At 37.5% G+C, this 23,472-nt stretch overlaps 3 protein-coding genes across 4 annotated transcripts; 2 read left to right on the top strand and 1 right to left on the bottom strand.

The window, feature by feature from the left end:
* Positions 1–3,294: 3,294 nt before the first annotated feature.
* Positions 3,295–14,859, top strand: LOC143720973 (uncharacterized). The gene is made up of 4 exons (XM_077210979.1): positions 3,295–3,423; positions 8,760–13,886; positions 13,972–14,031; positions 14,304–14,859. Exons 2-4 carry the CDS (start codon positions 8,810–8,812, stop codon positions 14,435–14,437), a joined length of 5,271 nt encoding a protein of 1,756 aa, XP_077067094.1. The 5' UTR covers positions 3,295–3,423; positions 8,760–8,809; the 3' UTR covers positions 14,438–14,859.
* Positions 14,860–15,171: 312 nt separating this feature from the next.
* On the top strand, positions 15,172–18,948 carry LOC143720972 (protein AMN1 homolog). Of its 2 annotated transcripts, none has more exons than XM_077210978.1 (7): positions 15,172–15,356; positions 15,470–15,599; positions 15,693–15,822; positions 16,328–16,545; positions 17,449–17,505; positions 17,590–17,701; positions 17,798–18,948. In XM_077210978.1, exons 1-7 carry the CDS (start codon positions 15,328–15,330, stop codon positions 17,869–17,871), a joined length of 750 nt encoding a protein of 249 aa, XP_077067093.1. In that variant the 5' UTR covers positions 15,172–15,327; the 3' UTR covers positions 17,872–18,948. The 2 variants fall into 2 exon arrangements, with proteins under 2 accessions (XP_077067093.1, XP_077067092.1); XM_077210977.1 differs by having other exon boundaries at positions 17,590–17,712; positions 17,798–18,019.
* A 1,852-nt stretch (positions 18,949–20,800) lies between these two features.
* Positions 20,801–23,236, bottom strand: etfbkmt (electron transfer flavoprotein subunit beta lysine methyltransferase). Its single transcript, XM_077210976.1, has 3 exons — positions 22,847–23,236; positions 22,598–22,728; positions 20,801–21,210 (listed from the first exon to the last, which is right to left on the bottom strand). The coding sequence occupies exons 1-3, from the start codon at positions 23,128–23,130 to the stop codon at positions 20,855–20,857; spliced, it is 771 nt and encodes a 256-aa protein (XP_077067091.1). The 5' UTR covers positions 23,131–23,236; the 3' UTR covers positions 20,801–20,854.
* Positions 23,237–23,472: the final 236 nt, after the last annotated feature.

Below are 23,472 nucleotides of genomic sequence, written 5' to 3'. Positions count from 1 at the left end.
CGTCTCCAGTTACAGTTAAAAATGTTTTAGTCATTTCAACTGAAATTACATAAAACTGATGTAAAAAAGAAATGAGTTGATTCTTGTATAACTTATAACTTGTATAAAAAAAGTTGAAAATTGCTTAAATTATTTTAATGAGTTAAAGCAATGTAAAAATGCTGTCACTTATTGATCATACAATTTTTTACAATGGCACAGCATATGTAAAGTTTGTCTGCTAACTTTCCTGTTTTGTTCATAAATTTATTTCAAAGCATAATCTTAAAAGTTTAAATTAGATCTTGCCAGGGCACGTTACAAGGCAACCGTTCCTAGTGTCGTGTTTATAAAATGTTAAACATAAACTAGCGCTGAGACCCCTAGGCCCAGGAGCCACTAACACTATAGGCTTTTGCATTAACATCTGTACAGTTATTTGTAACCAAAATCGTCCTAATTTTGGTATTATGCTTTTGGACTATTGAACTATTTGTTTAAAGAGCAATCATAGAAAAGATGCAATAATAGTAATGATTATTTAATATTTAATTTAATATGAATGTGTTGGCTGCAACAGTGACAGTTTCAACCCCCCATACAGTCTGAGTTACCGCATCACAAAGGCACAGTATGAATGACATCACACCTCCAGTGCGACTCCCTACCGCTTCACCAGCCTCTTCCCAGCCAGACTGTCTGATGGGGCGGTTCACACGGTTACACTTCAGATTGTGTCCTGTCTCAGGCGAGGAGAGAGGATTTTATACATTCACAAAGGAAATACTGTATGTTATTACAAACCTTGCTATCTTACAAGTAGTCTTTTCAATGCTATGTCAAAAATCAATTTTTTGTTTTTATACTGGCAGGGAAAGAGGTAAAGTACAGTTAAAGGTAAAACTGTAAGGTGTAACATAGTAGTATATTCCAAGTGCAAAACAATATATAAATAATAAACTATAAATATGATGTAAAGTTAACTTAAAGAAAACTTGCTGGATTATGTTGTGGTAGATTTAAATTCTTTGGTTCAGGTCTCAAAGAAATCTTTCAGAGTCGAAGTTCCAGGTCTCAGAAGAATTAACTTTATTGAACAATTCAACAAAGTGAGATGCCAGCTACATGCCCATCTGACTTACAATGGTCAGCATTCAGGTCTTATAGCTTTTTCTTATCGTTAGGTACCCAATGAGCATCTGTACAGTTATCTTTTTCTTTTTGCCCCTGTTGTGGAAATTTTAATAGTCATTGATCCCAAACAGGTATCATAAGAGAAAGAACCTATTCAATGTATAAAAGTATATGTGTGTACGTGCTTGTGCGTGACTTTTCAGGAACATATGGGACAGGACCTCTGACCTTAGGGATGGTCAGTTTTGGCCAGTTTATTTCAGTACCAGTTTGTGTCTTTAAGTAGAAACTGAACAGCAGTAAGGACCTTATCTGAGTGGGTGAAAGGTACAGCGGGTGAGGAGGAACCTTGAAAACAGTATAAAGGCTGTCTCATATCTTCCTGTTGTGTGTCACTCTCTTGCACAGCGTAACTTATGTGTACTAGACTGAACCTATTCTTGCAAGAATAAATACTTTTCTTTTTATTAATTTGACTCTGAGTGTCTCTTACGCAGTGATGATGTTTAACAGAATTTTTGCCACAACAGCCCTCCTCGAAGTTTCGCCACAGTTATATCTTCTCCGAGGCCTTCTTTCTATTGGTGGAGAATTTATGTGCATGTGCTTTTTAAAAAAAAATAAAAAAAAGTAGGTACCTCTTCGTACCTTCCACCAAGTCCACTTGTTCATAAGATATATTGCACATGGTTTTTTAGGTACTTTTCCGTCCTCATGCCCTGTGACCTAGTTTTCTGCTTGGCATTACAGCATTCAGACTTCTGCATGAGACAGATGAGATTCCCCAACAAATGTTTCAACCGAAAGAAATGCTGGGTGAAATATGGACAAACCCAAACATTGGGTTAAAAGTTTATTTACAAAATGTAACCCAACGTTTCTGTTTGGTCCATATTTGACCCAAATTTGGGTTGAAACAACCCAGCATTTTTAGAGTGTATTTCAGCTGGAGAGCAAGACAGGAAAGGTCATGATTGCAGGCCTTTGAAAGAGAGTTGTGGAAAACCGACAGACTGATTACTGACAACCTATTTTACCACGTATTGTGCTTGTTTGACTTTGATCAAATAAAATCATAAGCATAAATTATAATAAATAGCTGCATTGTTATTTTAGGTGCTCATGTACAGTAGTGATTATTATTTTAGAAGCAATATGAAAATGTTCATAATATAAATGAACAATAAGAGTTTGATGTGATGTCTTTTAAATACAATATTATTGTTAGCATATCAAATTATTATATTATTGATTAATTCTTGATAGTGATATAGTCTGGAGCAGGTTTTATGTTAACAGGGTAGATATTATGACATTCCTGAAAGATCCTATATACATTTAAAATGAAAAGGTTAACAGCTTACTCTGAGTACTGGTTTAGTTGCTTAACGTTTGCTGAATTCGGAACGCATAGCATACTACTCTTTCTATTTTTCCTATATCTTTCTATGGCAAAAACAATTTTATGGCTACAGAGCACTGAGCATCAGAACAGCAAGACACAATAAAACAGTTTTTTTCCCCTCAGGCTATTCAGTCTAAACAATTAAACTCTCATAACTATACACTGTCATAACTGTACATTCATAACATCTAAAATTGTAAATCTGCCAATTACATCATAAACTGTACACTTGTATATAACATTTCAGTAGGCCTACATTCATTAAAACAAAAAAATATATATATATGGGCCCATATATTTTTTTCTTTATATATTGCTACCACTGTATTATATTGAATTATTATTATTTGTATTTCTTAAATTATTGTTATATTTCATTTCAAATGTGTAAGTAGCCTATGTCTGCACTATCATTTATGTCCACTCTATGTCTGTACTTTCTTCTGCACTGGAAGCTTCTGTCACCCATACAAATTATATTACACACACAAATGTAAATATACTTGGCAATTAATCTCATTCTGATCCTGATTCTGATGTTGGTATGTTTCAGCGAAAACAGCAATGTCTCTCATTCAACATGTTGCCAGATCCCACTGATTTTAACGAAATATTGAATAAATTGGATCAGTGGCGAAACTGCATAGATAGAGTATATGAAATAATGAAAATAATTACGATTTAATGTTAAAATAATTAAACTTTGTTATAACAAATTTACAATCACAGAAAAAGAACGGCAGTCCCTAATCGATATAACAAAATGGGCCTGGCAACACGAGCCAACGGTCCAGCCCCTCGTGCACATCAAAGGCCTGAAAAGATTCACTGAGAGGAAGTATTCAGAGAAAGCAGCTGAATGAAATACATCGCAGATAGTGGAGTGTTTCTTACAAGAATCTTCAGTAAGTAATTTAATACTTCCTTGCAGTGAACGGTTATACTATTGTTTAAAATGTGGCCGTTATGTCTACAAAAAAGAAAAGAGCTCTTAATTGAACCCCCGTTTTTTGATTTTCGTAAACGGCCAGCATTTAAGTTACCCAAATCTCGCTGTTTTTCACTAATAATAATTGGAGACCCGAACCAAGCCAAATCTGCGCTTTTTAAAGCATCTTGTTTTAACGTGTTCGATTAGAAAAGACATTCCTTCACGAGACTATTTGACAGTATTTAAATGCGATTTTCTCTACGTTTTGTTCAATTCTTTCTTAAATTCTGTTTCGTTGCATGAGGTCAGTAAAAGCAGCGATATGTTACAACAGAAGTAACGTTAGGCTAATTAATGACAACCATCTAGTCAACGACATATAGACCTTCGTTTAATGTTATCTTCCAATAAAAGGGTTTACATGCTGCAGAAATTTTGTAGAAATGGAGCTGGATTGCCATATTACAACAACAAAGTTTTTCAGTAACGTTATCCTAGACCTAGGCTACTTAAAGTTGTAACGTTATCCCCCAAGAAACTGTTTGTAGCTAGTTTTGAGCAATCTTTAAAATAACATGTGTACCCGCACAAAATTAAAGCCGGAAGTTATTTTGATTTAAGATTACGAGGGCACGTGAATTTAAAAAAATAAAAATATACTTTAAAAAATTTTATATATATATAAATATATATATATATATATATATATATATATATCGAAGCTTACTATCTGCCACAAAATAAAAAAGGTAATTGCGACTTTGTAAACTCAAAATTGTGAGTTATAAAGTTAGAATTGTGAGGTATAATTTTTTACCCCCCTCAGAGTTGAACTTTATAACTCGCAATTGCAAGTTAATATCTCAAAATTCTGAAAAAAGTTAGAAATTCAGATTTGCCAGACGTAAACTTGCAATTGCAAGGGGGAAAAAACAATTCTTACTTTATGACTCGCAATTCTGAGAAAAAGTCAGAAATATGAGAGGGAAAAGTAGTAATTAGGCTATCTTTAAAATTGTTTTATTCCGTGGTGGAAAAAATAATGATGTGCACGGATCAATCATTTATTATAAACACTGCAATATTCCATAAAAAAAGAATTGTCGGTTTTGATTTCATGATTACATTATTGGTAGGGTAGGCATTGGTTTTCATACACACTTTTGTTATAACCTATGGTTATCTATTAGCCTATTATCTATCAATAATAGAAGTGGTCTAAACATTTAAAAGTACACATATCTTATGGGAAAGTCTTAGGACCAAAAAATGTTTGTCCAATCTACCTGCCTGTCAACGTATGCATTTCCATACCTCCGTGCACCTGCTCGTGCAGACATCACATTTCATCAGTGCATTCTGTAAGGGGCATGAATTTCATCTAAATGTTGGGGGAGTCAATAAACAACATTTCTCAAGAGCAATTTTTGAAGGGGACACAAATGCTGAAAAAATTTTACTTGCAAGGAAAGCCTTACTACTATTATTAGTGTTACGTGGAGACCGTGCCATTGTCGTCCTCCTCAATGTTTCTCTCTGGTTCAGTGAAAAAGCTGACTAAATTGACCCAAATATTTGGCAAAACCATTTATTTAGCCTATTTATTGCAGTGTTTTGAAGTTGTTTACACAATCAAGCCACCAATTTACAATGAAATTTGAACTTAACTTTAAACGTAATGACCGCTATTGTGAAAGTGTCCCCATATAAAAGAAATGGCTAACAGGATTTTGTTACAAATAAAATTATTAGGTTATAGTTAATGTTCTAGATGTTGTAATAAAAAATAGAATTTTGACTTTAAATAAAACAGACTGGACAGGCACTAAACCAAATTACCAAATAGCTGTAACTTAAAGCACTTAGCCTACATGATGTCTCTCTTAGTTAGATATTCAACTGCAGCAAGCCCACTGATCTATAGTTAGGCCTAATGATATGCCCACCAGATGTTACAGCTCCTTTTGGGGTCAGTAGTGGTGTTAGACAAGGGCTGTTGGAGTTTTCCCCTCTTTTTCCTCCTCGCTTTTCAGTTGCTTGCAGTGCGTATCGTGTCCACTGGCGCCACGCAGAGTAGAGCGAGCGTTTTCAATTAATTTCTATGGAAATTTAACTTCCCGAGGAATGAACTGAAAACCCTCGCTCTGCTTCGCACCAGTGGAATTGACCATTCGCAAAGACCCGCCCCCTTGGTTACGTTGCGATGTCTGACAAGCCATGCCACGCTCATTCCACACACCATGTTCTCACGCAGTGAAAAATACATCACAGAGCTAAGAGGACACTGACAATATGCTGACAGACAGGACAGAGCAGGTTACAAAGTCTCAACTTTCAAATTTGGTCATTTCTTTAAGAAATTTAAACAATAAATACCATTTTGTGGCTCTTTAATGCGTCGTGACAGATCGCTGTAGCGCCTCAGTTAAAGCTCCTCGTGATCCGATCATCTCTTCCTTCTAGTTAATTTATAGCATCAAATAAACATGAATGAACATCAGAAGGAATGTTGTTTCAACCACGGAAGGACATCAGTACACCGTATTTTCAAGTCCACTGACGTAATCGACTAACTCTCCTGACTGCTTTGTCCGACAAAATGGTGGATTTGGCGGATAGCGGATTATGATTGGTCAGATCGCCTGTCAATCTGCAAGGAGTGAATTAGTGGCAATTCAGGGGTGGCAATTATTTGAATGGTGGGTCCATTACTATTCTTATTGAAAAACGACAGAAAAACGGTAAAATGACCAACTCTCTTAAATGGGCGCTTTTGTTTCGCTTTGAAACCAAATCTTCAGCCATCATCTGAGGCGAAATCTGATGGCTGCTGATTTGTGCTGCGACTCTTGTTCAGCTCATGCTGACTTGATCAGACATGTTCAGTTTTTAATTGTAGTGTCTGTTCTCTTACTGAACTAAATTATTTTTGTTACTATAAAAAAATCAAAACGACGGTGGGGGGCAGTGCCGAGGTGAGCAAGTGATTTAACCTGTGTTTCGGTTGAACAATGTGCAACACCGACTATCGCAGCAAGCCTACTGTACTGCGCATTCTTAAAACCTCATAAAAGCTCACTGAGATGATACAGACGGAACAGACATAATTAAGTTCTCATGCTATTCTTTTGCCAGGATCATTTTATTTAGCAAAATATCTCATCCTTCAGTGATGCGTCCAGGTCGCACTCAGTCACCATTATATGTTTGGTCTAAAAGGGGGGGGTGCTACTGATGGTGGAAATTGTGTGAAACTGCAGGGGTAGAGACGACAGAAATCCTTCAATCTTAAGGCTGTGTGTCCACCAAAGCGTTTTTAGCCGTCTGAAAACGCTAGACGCTCTGCTGAAAACGCCTAGCTTTGGGCGCTTGAGCGTTTTGGCAGTGCTGCGTTTTTTCAGTTGAGACAATTCGTTGCTATGATGCAGAATATCCGCAGGAGAGTTTACTTGTAACTGATTTCGTAGATAATTTGTTTCATACTTGTTTCAATTTATTTTTCATCCATTTTGTTCGGTTAGCTCTGCTGGTTGACGTCGTTGTTCAGAAAGAATGTTGTGACAGTTGGTCGGTGTGGTTTTTGTCCCGCCCCTCCTCCACTGTGATTGGACGGCTGTGTAAAAAGTGACAGTGATGAGCGCAGCGTTTTACCCAAAGTTGAACATTTTTCAACTCTCCACGACCAGTAAAAAACGCCGGGCGCTCAGTGCTTGAGCGTTAAATACACGCTCAGCGCCTCGTTACGCTCATGGTGTTCAAAAAATGCGGCGCTCCCCTTGAAAACAATTGGAATTTTACGCCAGGTGCATGAAAAAACGCTTTGGTGGATACACGGCCTAAAGGCCCGTTCACACAAAGCACGATAACTATAAAGATAACGATAAAGATATAATTCTAAAAATCGTTCTCCATATTAAAGAATAACAGAGTTCACACCACAACTATAACGATAAAGATATGAGGAATGATATCGTTGGGATCACTTTCAGAGCGATTTCTTTTCCTGCTGTCGAACGATAAAACACTGACAGCCAAACAGAATCCATTCTAATTTAAAGGTCTCGACAATTTGAAATGGCAGATGACATTGCAGAGAAGTTAATCGTCGAGGTACAAAAAAATCCTCCACTGTTTGACAAGTCAACCCCCCTTTTCAAGGATACGTTAAAAAAGATGGATATATGGAAAGCAATCGGTCGTATACTGGGAATAAATGGTGAGAAGTATTAACGATGAGATATTATGCAGTCTAGCATAGTGTAACGGTAACAAAATTACCTCAGGTAAGTTAGGCTATGCAGCGCTAGTTTTGACAACATTGCTGAAGTTGCAGTGAAAAAGGCGTTGTATACATAAAGGTGTTGACTAGGCGATGTTTTTATCCCATCATTGATTTTGTCAGCTAAATTCACAGTTAGATTAGATCGATTACACTAGACTTGCTAGATTCACTGTTTAGATGCGCTCGGGACATAGCATGCTGGGGGAGGACATCTGCTGGCAAAGACGTGTAAAGGCAATAAGAACAGCAAAAACATATTCAATGACATGTTGTAAACAACAATAATAATAAAATGTAATCTATAACATCAGTCAATATCATTAAAGCTATTGTAGTTCGTTTTTCTGAATGAAACTGTTGTTGATTCATTCGAAAATATGAACACAATTTGTCCTCAAAAGACGACCACTCTTTAATCAGTGACGGATTCTCCCAACTCCTCTCGTCTTTTAAGGATATCGTGTACCCAAAAAAGCTTTTTTCTTTTGATATTTTTTTGTAACGTAAAGCAGCAGCAGCTCATCCATTTTCGCTACTTTGAAACCGCAGCGCGGGTGCGCGCGTGCTTAGAATAAAAAGACCGTTATCGGTTGTTGGTGTTCTCTTTATAGTTATCGTGCTTGGTGTGAACGGCCCTTAAGTGTTTGACTAAAACTTGTTTTGGTGTGGAAGGGAAGAGCAGTAAGGATAAACCGGTACTAAAAATATATTGCGATACCTAGTTGTAGCTTACATTTTAAATAGGCTATTTGTTTAATTACATCTTTTTATAAAAGACATCCCCAATAATGCTACTGATGCCTCTATTAGATTTACCCCCCAATTTTAGTGACTAATTATAGCCATTCAGAACTAATTAATAAGAATTTTTGAACTCCTGTCATCTATTATTCAATTGTTTTTCTGGCTTTAGATTTTTGCCATGGTGTTGGTTCAGTGTTGGTATCAAGATATTTTAGTCAGGTATCAAAATAATGTTGGTATTGTTAAAAGTATTTTATACACTAATATTTTGCTTTTTTTTCCAGGGATGTGAATATCCCACCCCTTCTAGAGATAAAAGTGAACACTCATTAGCATGCAAGCTAATTCACAACAATCAGGACAACTGCCAAATTTGCATGAAAAAGGGACCACACCTGGAGATGGGACATCTAATACTTTGGGCAAAAACTTTTATCAGCTATGTTTACCATCGCACGCTGCAAGCCCCTCCTATCCAGGACAGGGGGCCACTGGAAATTATTTGACACAGTTCACCTACACAATCCAACCGGCAACCAGTGACCAGATTTTGACTAGCAGCATTCAAGCTACCAAAGACACAATGCTTACACAAGAAAATCCTCTCACTTCAATTTATACTTTGCCGACAGGAAAACAGGACTCGCAAATGATTCTGTGGAACATGCCCTCAAATTGCAAGATATTCTTACCTGTTAACAACATAAATCTACAGGGTGCTCCCAACAATAATGGGCCAAACATGTCACATTGTGCCTTTAACTCAAATAGCAGTTTATACATGCAGCAGCAAAATACCTCCTTGGTAGCTGGCCCAAATAATTCGCAACAGGTTAAAGAAAAAACAATGGACACTACAAGTCTTAATGAAACTAGAAGAAATGTGAACACTATCAGTTTGCATAGCCAACAGCAACATGCAAATTCTCTGACTAATTTGCCAAACGACTCATCAAAAACAAGAACAAGCTTGCCATCTGATCTGAAATATTACCCCCCAACTAGTTACCCCCCACCTTCTACATGTGGTCAGAACATTGCTGCACAGAGAGCTGTTGCCGTTGTCACACCCTTATCTCCGATAGGAACAGCACCTGTTTACGTTTCAGACAAATCTGCTAATATGAAAATGAATGTAAGGTCTGAGCAAGAGGTTGTATGGGATCCACCAAATATTCCACATGCTTTGGAGACCAATGCTAATCTGAATAACCAAAAAGGAGAACCAAATGACCCAACAAGCAAGCATCAACGGCCGAAGTCAGCAGAGCCGAGGCTGAATGATGGACTTTGCCATGTTGGAGCCAAAAGTCCCATTTGGACCGATGAATCAACTGACCAAAGTCGCCACACAAGTTTACCGAAGCTTAAAAGTGTGGTTGCAAAACAACAAATATCTGTGCCAACTCAAATGCAAAATGATCCAAGTGAAAAGATAAACAATAACTGCACATTCACAGACAAGAAAACTGCTGAAACGGAAACTATTCCTGTTATCGAATGGCCAATAGATCGATTGCACACCTTAATGGCCATGATTCAGCAAATAGAAAACGGGCATCAGAAGAATGTCCAAAAGACTGATGCTGGGAGGGACGTCTTAAAGCTTTTTTGGAATGGTGATTTTCAAAAGTTTTATAATGCTGTGCAAACTGGTATATATCAAAACATAATGGAAGAAGTCTATGCTTACTGTCTGATGAAAGAGCCTGTGATACTGAGGCAAATTAAAAGTGATGCACGTAGCAGAGTCAACAAGGATTTTCATGTTTTAAAACACAACGAAGAGCCACCGAAGATGACATATAAGTCTTCTTGGTTAAATCTTAATGAAAATGTTGATGACATCGAGAAGGAGTGTGGTTATTCTTGGTTCAATAAGTCCTTTCAAAATGCCCCTGACCACGAAGCACAAAACTCAAATGGTTGCACAAAGGAGGCACAAAAGGTTGAGAACAAAGTACCAGCAGAAGAACCAACATTGGACAATGAGTGTCTTCATGAAAGCTTGTTTAATAGGCAATCTCCATCTGTGACTGATGCTGACTGCTCACCAACGCGTGATTGTTTGGTTGCTGGACAAACCAACAGTCAAACAAATGCAAATTCTTTAAAGGACATGATTACTGTTGTGAAGGATTTGGATAAAAAAGATGTCCAGACTGAAATGGCCAGTTCGGATGACAAATATAGTAATAATGATGTTGGAGCTCAAAGTGTTTTGTCGCCTAAATCAACCAGCCAAAGTGACTGCACAAACTTAACAAAGCTCAATGTGGTAGCAGAACAACCGCATGTAATGGCTGAACAGTGTGAGACTAGTGAGATGATGGAACATAATGTCATTGCTGCATCACCAGACAAGCATGAGACATCTTTGTTAAACACATCCCCAGAAATTGTTAAAGTACAAGTAGAAGAACAAACATCTTTGGCAATTTTTCACGAAGACTCTCATTGTACATATTTTTCTCCAGTTCCCTTTAATGCTCATTCTCCAACTGTGATTGACAACTGCTCACTGAAGCTTAATTTGGTTGAAGAACAAACCAGTCGCCAACCAAATACTATAAATCCACTAAATGGAATGAAGAATTTGGTAACTACATTGAAAGAACGTGATTATTTTTTAAGAAGGCATCAAAAGGTATTTAATAAAAGCAGTGGTTTGAAAAGAAAACATCAAAACTCCTCTAGAATATTAAGACTGAACAATATTTTTTGTAATGGTGTGAGAGCCAAAAGTCCCGTGTTGGCAAGTGAATCATCCAGCCAAGGTGACTGCAGTAGTCCACTGACACATAGTCATGTAGTTGAAAAACAACCGGAGTTTGTGTCATTAACTCAAGTGCAAAATGAATCTAGTGACTGTGATAACTGTGAAGGATGTGAGATAAATCCAAAACCTAGTCAAGAACTTTCTGTGCAAATGGATGAAGAGGAGATTGCCGAGATGGATGCTACAGCTTCTATTAGGATTAATGTTCTCCCTCATGAAGTGGCTAAACAATGCTTTGCTGGTCAGTTGATGGAAGTTAAAGACATAGCTGCAACACCAGAGATGAATTTGGAAGAGGCTGATGGTAACTACCCGCTGAAGGGCTATGAGGTTGTGGAACAAATCAATTGTCCATCAAATACAATTCATCCACTGAAGGTCATGACACATCTGGTGAGGGGAGTGGGAGAAAAACGGCAAATTGGAAAATGTGACTTTTTGAAAGACAAGCATCAACCCTCAACTACAACATCAAGGCTGGTTGACCGTTTTTGCAATGGACCCAAACGTCTGGCGTTGACTGAATCAACCAGTCAAATTGACTGCCCGGGTCCACCGACGGTTCATCCTGTGATTGCAGAACCATCTCAAATGCAATTCAATGAAGAAATTTCTGAAATTGACTGCGTACTCACAGATGAGGGTGTGAGATGTGAGACTGATCCAAAATCTAGTCAAGAACTTCCTGTGCAAATGGATGAAGTGGAGATTGTCGAGATGGACGCTGCAGCTTCTATTCGGATTAATGTTCTGCCTCAGGAAGTGGCTAAACAATGCTTTGCTGGTCAGTTGATGGAAGATAAAGACATTGCGGCACCACCAGAGATAATAAATAAGACCTCTTTGTTATATACACCTCAAGATACCATATCAACAAAAGAACAGATGCACATGTGGAGGTTGGAAGAAGCCAATGGTAACTGCTCATCAGAGGGAAATTTGGTTGCAGAACAAACCAATTGCCAATCAAATATAATACATCCACTGAAAGCCATGACACATCTGGTGAGGCCGGTGGGAGCAAAACACCAAACTGGAAATTGTGAGATTTTGAAGAACAATCATCAGCTTGTAAATGCAACATCAAATATGGATGACCGTTTTTGTCATAAAGCCAAATGTTCTGTGTTGACAACTGGATCAACCTGCCAAATTGACTATACCAGTCCACCGAAACTTTATCCTGTGACCACAGAACCATCAAAAATGCAAAATGAATTCAATGAAGAAATGCCTGACATTGACTATATGCTCAACGATGAGAGTATGAGATATGAGACTGATCCAAAACCTAGTGAAGTGGAGACTAACAAGATGGACGCTTTAGACTCTATTACGATCAATGTTCTCCCTCATGACATGGCTGAGCTATGGTTTGCTGGTGAGATGGAAGTTAAGGACTTGCAGAAAGACATTGATATTCATATTGCCACCAAGGACCAGGTTAAAGTTCAAGTCCTGGAGCTTATGTCTGAAAAAGAATTACTCCTAGAAGATGTGAAGCCAAAAGAGGGGAAATATCAAAGTTCTAGTGGTGAAAAGTTAGAGTCTTACTGTTGTCTTGCTAAATGGTTTAAAACTTTAGAATATGGAGATGGTTCGTTCTGTACGTGCCAGGGAAAAGCAGAGTTCAGAGAAGAGACTAAAATTGAGGTCCACGGCACAAGTTTAGAGTTGCAGACTGAAAAGGAGGATCCTAACGAATTGGTGAAACTGAACAATTCTCCTCTTGAAACAACAGATGATTCTGAAACAGATGATTCTGAAACAACAGATTATTCTGAAACCACAGAGGACGAAGTTCTGAGTAGGATCGTTCGGAAAGGAGTTAAGAAAAATATTCTGAAGGACATATCAAGTTCTGAAGAGGTTTGTAAGATGGACACTGAAATTGCAGAGCAGACAAGAGATGACTCTCCTTCAAAATGTGCAACAAATGTGACCATGAAGAATGAGATTGAGCAAGAAACCCCAACTCCTGATTTGAAGAGGAAGAGCAATACTATATGTCTTGCATTGTATGGTTCATCTTCTGTAAGAAAAGAGGTGAAGCTAACTAAAAGATCTAAAGGGAAAGAAAGTTGTGAAGAACCCCCAGAAACTCTTCAAATAACTATACTCTCTCATCAGAATATTAAAAGGAAGATTAAGCCAACGAATTGCACAGGGGTGGAACCACAGGATGAAGATGTAGTGGAAAAGAGAGCGAGATTACAAAAAGCATCCTTCAAAGACCTGGCTCTGCATAGCAACTTACCCTCACATCCCACTTCTGAACTCAGCAAAAATGCACTTTCATCTACCTCAATCAAAAAACTGCTTTGTCCAAGTGCTAATGCAAAGAGTGGCGTCCGTTTGGGTAAGGGAAATAAGCGGAAGAGATTGCATAAGTTTTCGACGCAACAAATGTCTATGAATAAATATGTCATCAGAGGGAAGACTGCGCCATCCAATATATTCCATTCAGCCGAGAATGTAACTAAAAGTAAATACGAGTTGGGGAACCCTGCTTTGATGCCATTGGAGGAGGGTCTTTCATTGGAATTCAAAGTATTGCCGGAGTCTTTTAACTTTGAAGATGGAGCTGAACTCAATTGCGCTCAAGCCGACACGAGACCGAGTACACAAAATGGTAACTGCTGAAAATATATACTCGGTGTATGTAAGTTTATCAAATGTACACTTTTTTTTTTTAATTCTTGTTCCCTTTTCTTAAGGGATGTCAGGCCCAGAAGATAAAGTTAAACCGATGGAAACTAGTTGTTTGCCAACACAAGGTATTGGACACAGAATTTATTTTGTTAATTTAATATGTAGTAAATTTGTATTCACCTCTTATGAAGTTAAAGCTCATTCCTTTTGAATAATGATTAATAAACATAATGGTATAAACTAATATCCAATAATCGCAGGTTAAGGTTTAATCCAAGTTCTAAAGCCTAACCAGGGTATATTGTGAGAATTGAATCATGTATCGGTCTATCATGTACAATTTTATGGCAGGTAGTGTATCACTCATCTAAATGGTTTTGTGGTTGTCTATCTGCAGGTGTTTGGAGTTTCAGCCCCTTGAAGAAAAAGCACACTCAGCCCATCCAGGTCACAGATGTCTCCGGCTCATGTAGCCTCTTCCAGGAGTTTAAGAAGAGATATCATAAAAAGAAGGAAATGGCTTCAAAGTAGAATTCTAATGAAAGACCTTGATTCCTTATTAAAATTTAAGCAAATGGGTTTTTTTTGTCATGCGTACCTTTTGTTATGTGTTACTCCCTGTCAATAGGATGAATCTAACAAATGCAATTGCAAAATGTACTGATTCATTTTACGGTGTACTTGAAGTTTTGTATTATATTATAAATGCACCACTTGCACACTGATTATACAGTTCAACAGCTGCTAGTAACCTTGTTCTCCAGTATTTGTACAAGTGCAAGTTTTATACTTTGACTACATTTTCAAGAAACATGTTTGTCATGGAGGTTCATTTTATATATTGTTGTGCTTTTATTTTGATTCCACTGGTTTGTAAAAATTTGACAATCTATTTATGTATAATTTTATAAGACATTTTTTATTGCTTTTTAATAAAACCATTTTGTAATACCTTTTGTGGTTGCTCCTGGATTTTAAGGTTTGTTATACCATGATTTACTGAAGGTGGTGATTACCGGTAATACAAGTAAACAATACAAATGTTTTCATAAATTAGCATAAAATATATTCAACATACATTCACAGAAATAATGCCTAACCCAAATTAATAATAGGAAATAAATGTTAAATTTGGAATTTCTTCATACAAAGAAAATAGTTCAAAAACAGAACGGAAAAAAAAAATTTTTTTTTGAAGTTTTTTTTTGCTTTTTGTTTTGTCGCTTGTGAATGACGTAATACTATAATTGTGTCCCGCCCACGCTGATGCACGCGAATAGGAGTAAACCAAAACAATGGTGCGAGTGACGAAGATACCAGATAGACAGTCGATGCTGTGAACAAATAAGAAAAAAAATGAACGTATTTTCCTCGTGATATTCTCGCGGTTAGCTATAAACAACGCTGAAAGCGACCAAACCATGGCTACCGTAGATTCTCTAATGAACTTGTGAGACAGCTACTAGATAAATATGTAAAGCTGTAATTGAGACAATTCCTTCTGCTCATTTTCTAGCATGAATTCCAGGTCTGTAAGTGATACAAATGTTTCTCCGTTCACAGGTGTGCTTTTAGTGTTGCTCAGCGATCTGAGAAGTATGATGAGATCAGGATGTTGCCTGCTGCCGTTAAAGACAGATTATTACGAATAAAGATGTCTTCTGGCACTGTCACCGACTCCAACATAAGCCAGGTAAGGTGTCCTCTCTGAGAAGAGCATTTGTGATGATAATATGCAGTGTACAATATGCAGTGTCTTCGCTTGGGTGTGTGATTTATATTTCAGCTCGTGCATGCTGGAACTCACACACTGGATCTGCAGAACTGCATGGTGTCAGACACTGCGCTTAAACAAATCAACTGTCTGCAGTTGAAGACAATACTGTTAAAAGGCTGTTCAGAAATCACATCTGAGGGTATTCTTTTCACAGATTGATGGTTTATGCGGGTCATATAAATATTAGATGAAAAACTTTGAAAACTGATCCCCAGTTTCACAGACAAGGATTAAGCTAGTCCTAGACTAAGTGCATGTTTAAACTGTTTTAACTGAAAGCAACTTGTACGGACATTTCTTAAAATGTCATAGCCATTGTTTTGTCTCAAAAAGCTGACCAATAATGTGTTTCTCTATGTCTCTATTTCGCATGTTTATAAAAGCAACTTAAATATCCTAATTTGAACTAGGGCCTAATCCTAGTTTAATCTAAACCTTGTCTGTGAAATCAGGCTTAGAAATGTTGCCATGGTGACTAAAAAATATGTTTCAGTTAAAGTACTATTACTAAAATGAAAACTGAAATAAAAATAAATTCAATTTATGTAGATTTTATTTTTCAAATACTAAAAATGCACATTGAAAAATGACTTCAATGGAATTGTTCAAGACATCAGTCTTCACTATATTTGTCTTTCCCACAGGTGTAGAGGTGTTGGCATCCCGCTGCCCCTGTCTTCAGGTAGTTGATCTCACAGGCTGTACCGCTGTGACAGATTCAGGGATTCAAGCTCTCGCTCGATACTGCAAATGTTTAGAGGTGATTTCGCTCCATAGCTGCACTGCTCTCAGTGATAGAGCCCTGCTGGAGCTGGGGTCGAACTGCAGGAGGCTGCACAGCATTTACTTTTCTGGGACAAAGGTAATTTACACTGTTCTTGGGCTTTCAGACTTGGGTATACAATATTACAGATGAGCCAAAACATTATGACCACATGCCTAATTTGCAGTTGGTCCTCTGCGTGCTGGAATTTGGAGGCTTGTCCTTCCACCGGCTTGTCGTCCTTCCACAGTGCATCCTGGTACCATCACATCCCCAGGTAAACGGCGCACACGTACACGGCCGTCCAAGTGATGTAAAAGAAAACGACACTCATCTGACCAGGCGTTCTTCTTCCTCTGCTTCAAGGTCCAGTTCTGACGCTCGCGTGCCCATTGTAGCCGCTGTCGATGGTGGACAGGGGTCATCATAGGCACTCTGAGTGGTCTGTGTCTTCGCAGCAGAGTGTGATGCACTGTGTTGTGACACATTCATCATTAACATTTACAAAGTAGATCTTCTGTTGGCTCGGACCAGACTGGATAGCCTCCTTTTCCCTCGTGCATCGATGAGGCTTTGGCACCCAACACCCTGCCGTCGGTTTGTGGTTTGTCCCTCTTTGGACACTGTTGGTAAATTCTCAGCACTGCTGACCGGGAGAAACCCACAAGCCTTGCCGTTTCAGAGATACTCTGACCCAGTCGACTTGCCATAACAATTCGGCCGTTGTCAAAGTCACTCAGATCTTTATTCCTGCTCATTTCTCCTGCATCCAACTTATGAGAACTGATTGTTTGTTACCATCTAATCTACCCAGACCTTAATATGTGGCCTTGTTAGGAGATGATCAATGATACACTTCACCTGTGACTGCAGCTCATAATGTTTTGGCTCATCAGTGTAAGTATATAGCATATACCAAAATGCGACTCTGACATTTTGCTTGTACACATTGATGTTTATTGTTTTCACCAAATACTTACTACTTGTAAATTCTATTTAAAGGTAACTGATCAAGGGGTTATTGGACTTGCGACAGGAGTTTGTTCGAGTAGCCTTAAGGTATTGCATACTAATTCAAATTTTTTCATTAAGACTATTTCAATTTTATATTATTATTTATTAATAACTTATTTATAATCACAGGAGTTACAGATGGTACGATGTCGCAATTTGACTGATCTGGCTGTGACTGCTGTTCTTGCAAACTGTGCAAACATCAGAATTTTCAATTTCCATGGATGTCCCCTGATGACAGGTAGTCACATGGTACCATAAATCACATGGTAACATATATATTGTTACCCAAATATGAAATTTCTGTGCATTCATACCTGCTATGTGTCTGTTTTAGATGAGTCAAGGGAGGCACTACAACACCTTATTGGCCCCGACAAGATCCAACAGGTTTCTTGGACTGTGTACTGATGTGATTAACTGAACTGAACTGAGCTACAGCACAACAACTTTATTGTCATACATGTAATGCACTCATCCATTAAGATAAACTTCATCCTTTTCAAATTTGCTAAATTGTCAATGTTTGAGGTAAAAAAGAAAGAAAGAAGATAAAATCTGTTTTTTTTACAGCGTTTGCATTGTAAATGTTAACTTACTGTATTTAACATTAAGTATATAATTATTATGTAAGAATGTTGTTTACTTGATTGTAAAATAAATTGTAAACCAACCATTTGACGTTGGTTATCAACTTTTATTTACTATTACTAGAATGAGATTGAAGTCTGAATTTGACAAAATTGTAAGAACTGATTTTCCTGTTTAAATAAAACTCACCCTGCAATAAAGCCATAAAACGCACCCTGGACAGAAGATCGCAAAGACAGAGCAACAGGACATTGTCCTGTCCAAACATTTGTCCCTTATCTCTGCATCCCCCTCTCCCTCATCCCCTCTCCCCCTGAGTCAAGACACCAAAAGTTCACTAAGAATGCCTATATATCACATATGATGTATCTTGTGAATCTATTGTTTTTCCTTTTCATGTTTGGTTTCATTTTAAATGTCTCAGTGTGATTGCTAAAATGGTCTTAATTTCAATGCAGCCATTGAGATTATAAGAAACATTGAGAACTTAAGAGAATCCTGTTCTCCATTGATGATGTCTTTTCAAGATATCTCCCTCGGGACCAGGTGCTACCCCCTGGGGTACAGGACTTGACCTAAAGCAAACTCTGAAAAATATTGGTACAACCCTTTTGTTCTGGTCTGGGTATTTAAGGCTAGTTAACAGAGCAGTCTTTGGGAAACTGTAACCAGGAAAACCCCCATGCAGTGCTGTGTCAGTGGCTTCTCGAGTCTTACACTCAGAATACACTCACACACCACTGTGTGTCTCTGTCAGGAATGCATTTCTTACTCTTAGAGTCATCTTTGAGCAATTGATGTTATTTGTTTAATACTTCTGAATTGGCTTTTAATCATTTACTTGTAGAATTGGCATGATACATTTTTACCTGACAAATAAAATTGATTTATTCGCCATTACACTGAAATCATTATTTCTAGTAGATTAATATGCAGTCTGGTATTCCCGCAAATCTCTGTCCAGGATGATCACACCGAAGGCACTGATGAATGGAGCATGGGGCAACTCATTAAGGAGACCTTCCGATTTCAGACTATCACTGACTTGGCACATTGCATCTTGCGACTATTAAAAAATGACACCTTTGTTATGAGTCCTTAATGAATAAATATTTGAAATTATGGGATGCCTAGAATAATCAAAGACCTAAATTAAATCATAATCAATATTTATGATTATTTTCTAATAAGAAACACAATCTAAATTTGATTATCAGTTGAAATTGGAGTCAGATTAACAGAGCTAAATTAATATTGAAACTAAATTCTAATAAATAAGGTGAACTTCGAAGCGCTGAAAAGGCATACACGCATCATACCGTCGCCCACACCGTTGGATTCCGTCGTTGGGCCAACTGGTGGCCCTTACAAAATCCATTATGCTGATGTATTCATTTAGGGTAGTTAACTGCTCTTTTCTGCGTTCTGCAAAGAAGAAATTGCTTGCTCTTTTTCTGCAAAGAAGTACCTGATTTATTAAAATAATATGAGGAGCAAATGTGGAATACTGAGTATAATATCCTGGGTACACTGGGTTACCCTCTCCGTGGGAAGAAAACGGAACAGCTACTGTCAACCACATGATAAAATAAAATTAAGAGACATCGAAAGAGGTGATTGAAAACCATACCATACCTGCTCATATTCAACTCTGATCAGAATTTACATGGGTTCAATTTGATTCTAGCGTCTCTCTTGAGTGTTTTATATTTTTAAGATGAAACCAGACCATGGCTTCTGGGATGGCTGCAAATATTAATAAGAGCGACTACACAGTTCAACGAGTGAGGCGGAGACGAAATAGCATGGCTGTAGAGAGAAGAAGAGGAATAGACCTTCAGCTCCACCCCTGAAAGAGGAAGCTGATATTTCTGAGGGCCTGGCATTTATAAACACTAAGCAAAAACAACAATGGAAACAAGATGCCATGAGAGACAGAGAAACAGCCTGACGGACCCAATGCACGGGATGAGGAGAGAGACATTGAAACAGCCAAACATGTTCGACTGATGATTTAAACGAGACTTTCATCTCTTCCCTCGTGCGCAGGTACTGCATGTTCAATTATCTCTAGAGATCGCATCAATTTTACTCGTCCTATCAATTTGTAACTTGATTATTTACAGATCTAGGAGCAGTTATTTGTATTTTGTCAAACTAACAACATTGCTATATTTTGACAGGCACCAGTCCAACCTTATAAAAAAAGTGTTTGCTTGATTCATCAATCAGGTAAAACTTGGACTTAGTAGAGTGAGGAGATATCCCTACTAACTAGTGGAGAGAGTTTAGACTGCTCTTAAGACAGAGCTTCCTGTAAAGCTGATAAGCAAATGTTAATACTGAAGTTTGTTTCCACCACAGAATCGGAGTTGTGAGTTGTAAAGTCAGAGTTGCATGATATAAACTCACAATTGCGAATTATAGTGAGAATTGCGTGATAAAAAAAGAAGTCAGAATTGCAAGATATAAAATCTAAATCTAGAAAGGATACTAAATCTAAGTAATAACTTGTAATGTTTTTAATCAATTGTATGTTTTTGAGAAGAAAATATACCAACACTTTAGCCAAAGTTTGTGTGTTGAAATAAGGGAAACATAAGGACATGGCTGGACAGTGAAATGCCCGTGACATTGAATAATCAAAGAACTAATAACCCCATGACTTGGGTAGATCTAAATTTGATTTGCAAGTAACAGAGAAGGGAGGGGAAGCTGAATTTGCACATATACAGAAACGTGCGAATAATTTTTAAAAAATGATTTAATTATGTAGATGGTTTACATATGAATGCATTAGCTGTTAAAGATTAGGTTTGTAGTTGTAGCACCACACTGTGCTACTTGTTAGTCCATAATTCTCCTCCTTAACTGAGTCTGGTAGCTCAAAGTTAGCCAGCTGATGTAATAATTTTCTAATGTTATGGCTTTCAAATTGAGCCCGTCCTGGGTCACCAATGAGCACTTGTGTTCCATGTGTGCTTATACACGTCTGGAGCCACTTGTGCAGATGATCAGCCAGACCTTCATCATAGAACATGTCTCCTAGAAGAATGAGATCCCAGGCCTCAGGCTTTGAACCGATCATGTTTTCTGTCACACAAGGTAAATGGTCCACGTTGTTCAGTTCACAGTTCATTTTTGTGGCAATGGCAGCAACTGCAATAACAAAATAAAGCACTTATTTATTTATATTTAATATTATAGATTTTTTGTTTGTCAGTCAGTGTGGTGTAACCAACATGTTTTGTAACTTTACATGTGTAACCACATGTAAGCCATGTGACAAAACAAAATAAAAAAAATTAATAAAAATTAATTATGACTACAATTCATCAATCAAATATAATAACAAATCGGAAATCGAGGAATTCAAGTAATGTTTACCTGGCAACGAAAACTACACACAGCGATCATGTGGGAAGTCTACCTACAGACTCCCTGAACCTTTTTGCCCATTTTCCTTATAAACCCAGATAATTCAATTTTCTTACCAAATGGTGGTGTCAGTCACTATAGTTAGATTTTGGTCCCCTAGTGAGGGGCTCACAACTGTGAGATCAGAATGGAGGATCTGGGGGAGGGAACAGCTTTAAGGGACTCATCACTTTTATCATATTTTATAACTTCTTTTAGCTTTTCATTATGGTTGGGAGAATGAAACCATTTTACCAGGCGCACTGAGACACTTTAAATGATACCAAACATGTATAGTTACTTTTTTTGTACACACTTAACATTTCATGGGTTTTCAGTGAGTTTCAGGTGAGGAGGAGAAGGGGGAGATTGTCAAAGTGAGGTGTAAGGTGTGAGTTACACTGTGTGCTGCGTCTCGGATGCTGCTGTTACATAATTATGCAAGTGAGGGTTCAAATGTTAATTCTCAGGAGAGCCTTTTGCTTTCTCGAGGGGTACCCCAGACTTTCTGGCATCCGCCTTACAATATATATATGTATGTTAAATATATGTTAGTGCTTTCAAATAAATTAATCGCATCTAACATAAAAGTTTGTGTTTATATAATGTGTGTGTGTGTGTGTATATATATATATATATATATATATATATATATATATATATATATATATATATATATATGTGTGTGTGTACAGTATATACACACAGAGAAATATATAAAAATATAATATATATACACATATATTATGTAAACAAACTTTTAAGTTACATTTGACAGCACTATATATATATATACACATGTCTGTGTGTTTGTTTGATTTAGTAGTACATCATTTATGTCTATTTAAAGTTAAAGTATTTAAGTTATTTTCACTTAAAGGGTACCCCACTTACAATTTGTCAATAAAACAATTAATTTAGTTAAAAACTAAAACATTACATTTTAAATTGAATAATAATAAAAAGTATATATATTTTAGGAATGCATCCAGAGTTTGGGTTTGCTTTGAATTTGGCTTTGTTTGAAAATGACTAACTCTACAAGAATGTACATCTGGGTGCTTTAAGTCGAGTTGAATTCCACAAATCACAATGTGAATAGCTTGAGGTGCAGAAACACAAATCTCACTTGGATCAATGTCATTGGCCACCACATGGGAAGCTCCGCTGAGTCTGGCAGCAATGGCTGATGCTCCACAACCACAGCCGAGATCCAGCACCTTCCTGCCTCCACACACCTCTGGGTTATTCAAGAGATACCTGACAAAACAGTTCACAGCAGCATCATCAATAAAAAACGACAAAAGAATGCAGGTAGACAGAGAGTATCTTACAGTAGCGTTCATTATTATTAATGGTTGTTAATAAACACTATTACCTAGCCAGCGCCTGTCCACCGGGCCAATATATAGCCCAGTACGGGTCAGGGAAAGGCCACAATTCAGGTTTCTCCGTCCAAAACCGGCAGGTGGGTGTGAACAGTCTTAAAGAAATCTCTGGAGTTAAACTTTGGCTGCGTATTACTTCTGTGTTGTCTATAATGAAGTTCTTTATATCGTTCTCTGATCTGACGTTGCTCACGTATAAACGCATTAAACAACTCATTCCTCTTTGAAATGCAGTCTCCTGACCGCGGAACCACATGATTATTCCTCTGTACATGTCGTTAGTGCTGAAACTAGTCAAATATCCTCGTAATGTTTACATTATTTTCCATCCACATGTCTGTCACGCATGCGCAGACGCGCTTGACACTTGTGAGACGTCACAGAGCGCTACTTGAACAAACTGCTTCTATTTTACGCAAACACATTCTTATATATATAAGATATATTAGAATGTTTTTGCGTAAAATAAAAATACATATACACATTCTACAAAAGTTCAGTTGCTCAATCTCTAACAAAAATGATTTTAAGTTATCTTTTGGGGGCAATTCCTCAGCCAAATTTGATGTGCGAATAATTAATCGCCACATCTTGTAATTAATTAAATTTAAGCGCT

The sequence above is a fragment of the Siphateles boraxobius genome, unplaced genomic scaffold (assembly GCF_051911475.1).
Source record: "Siphateles boraxobius isolate OS27281-9 unplaced genomic scaffold, OSU_SipBor_1 65, whole genome shotgun sequence".
NCBI lineage: Eukaryota > Metazoa > Chordata > Actinopteri > Cypriniformes > Leuciscidae > Siphateles > Siphateles boraxobius.
This window is presented reverse-complemented; position numbering and strand designations above follow the sequence as displayed.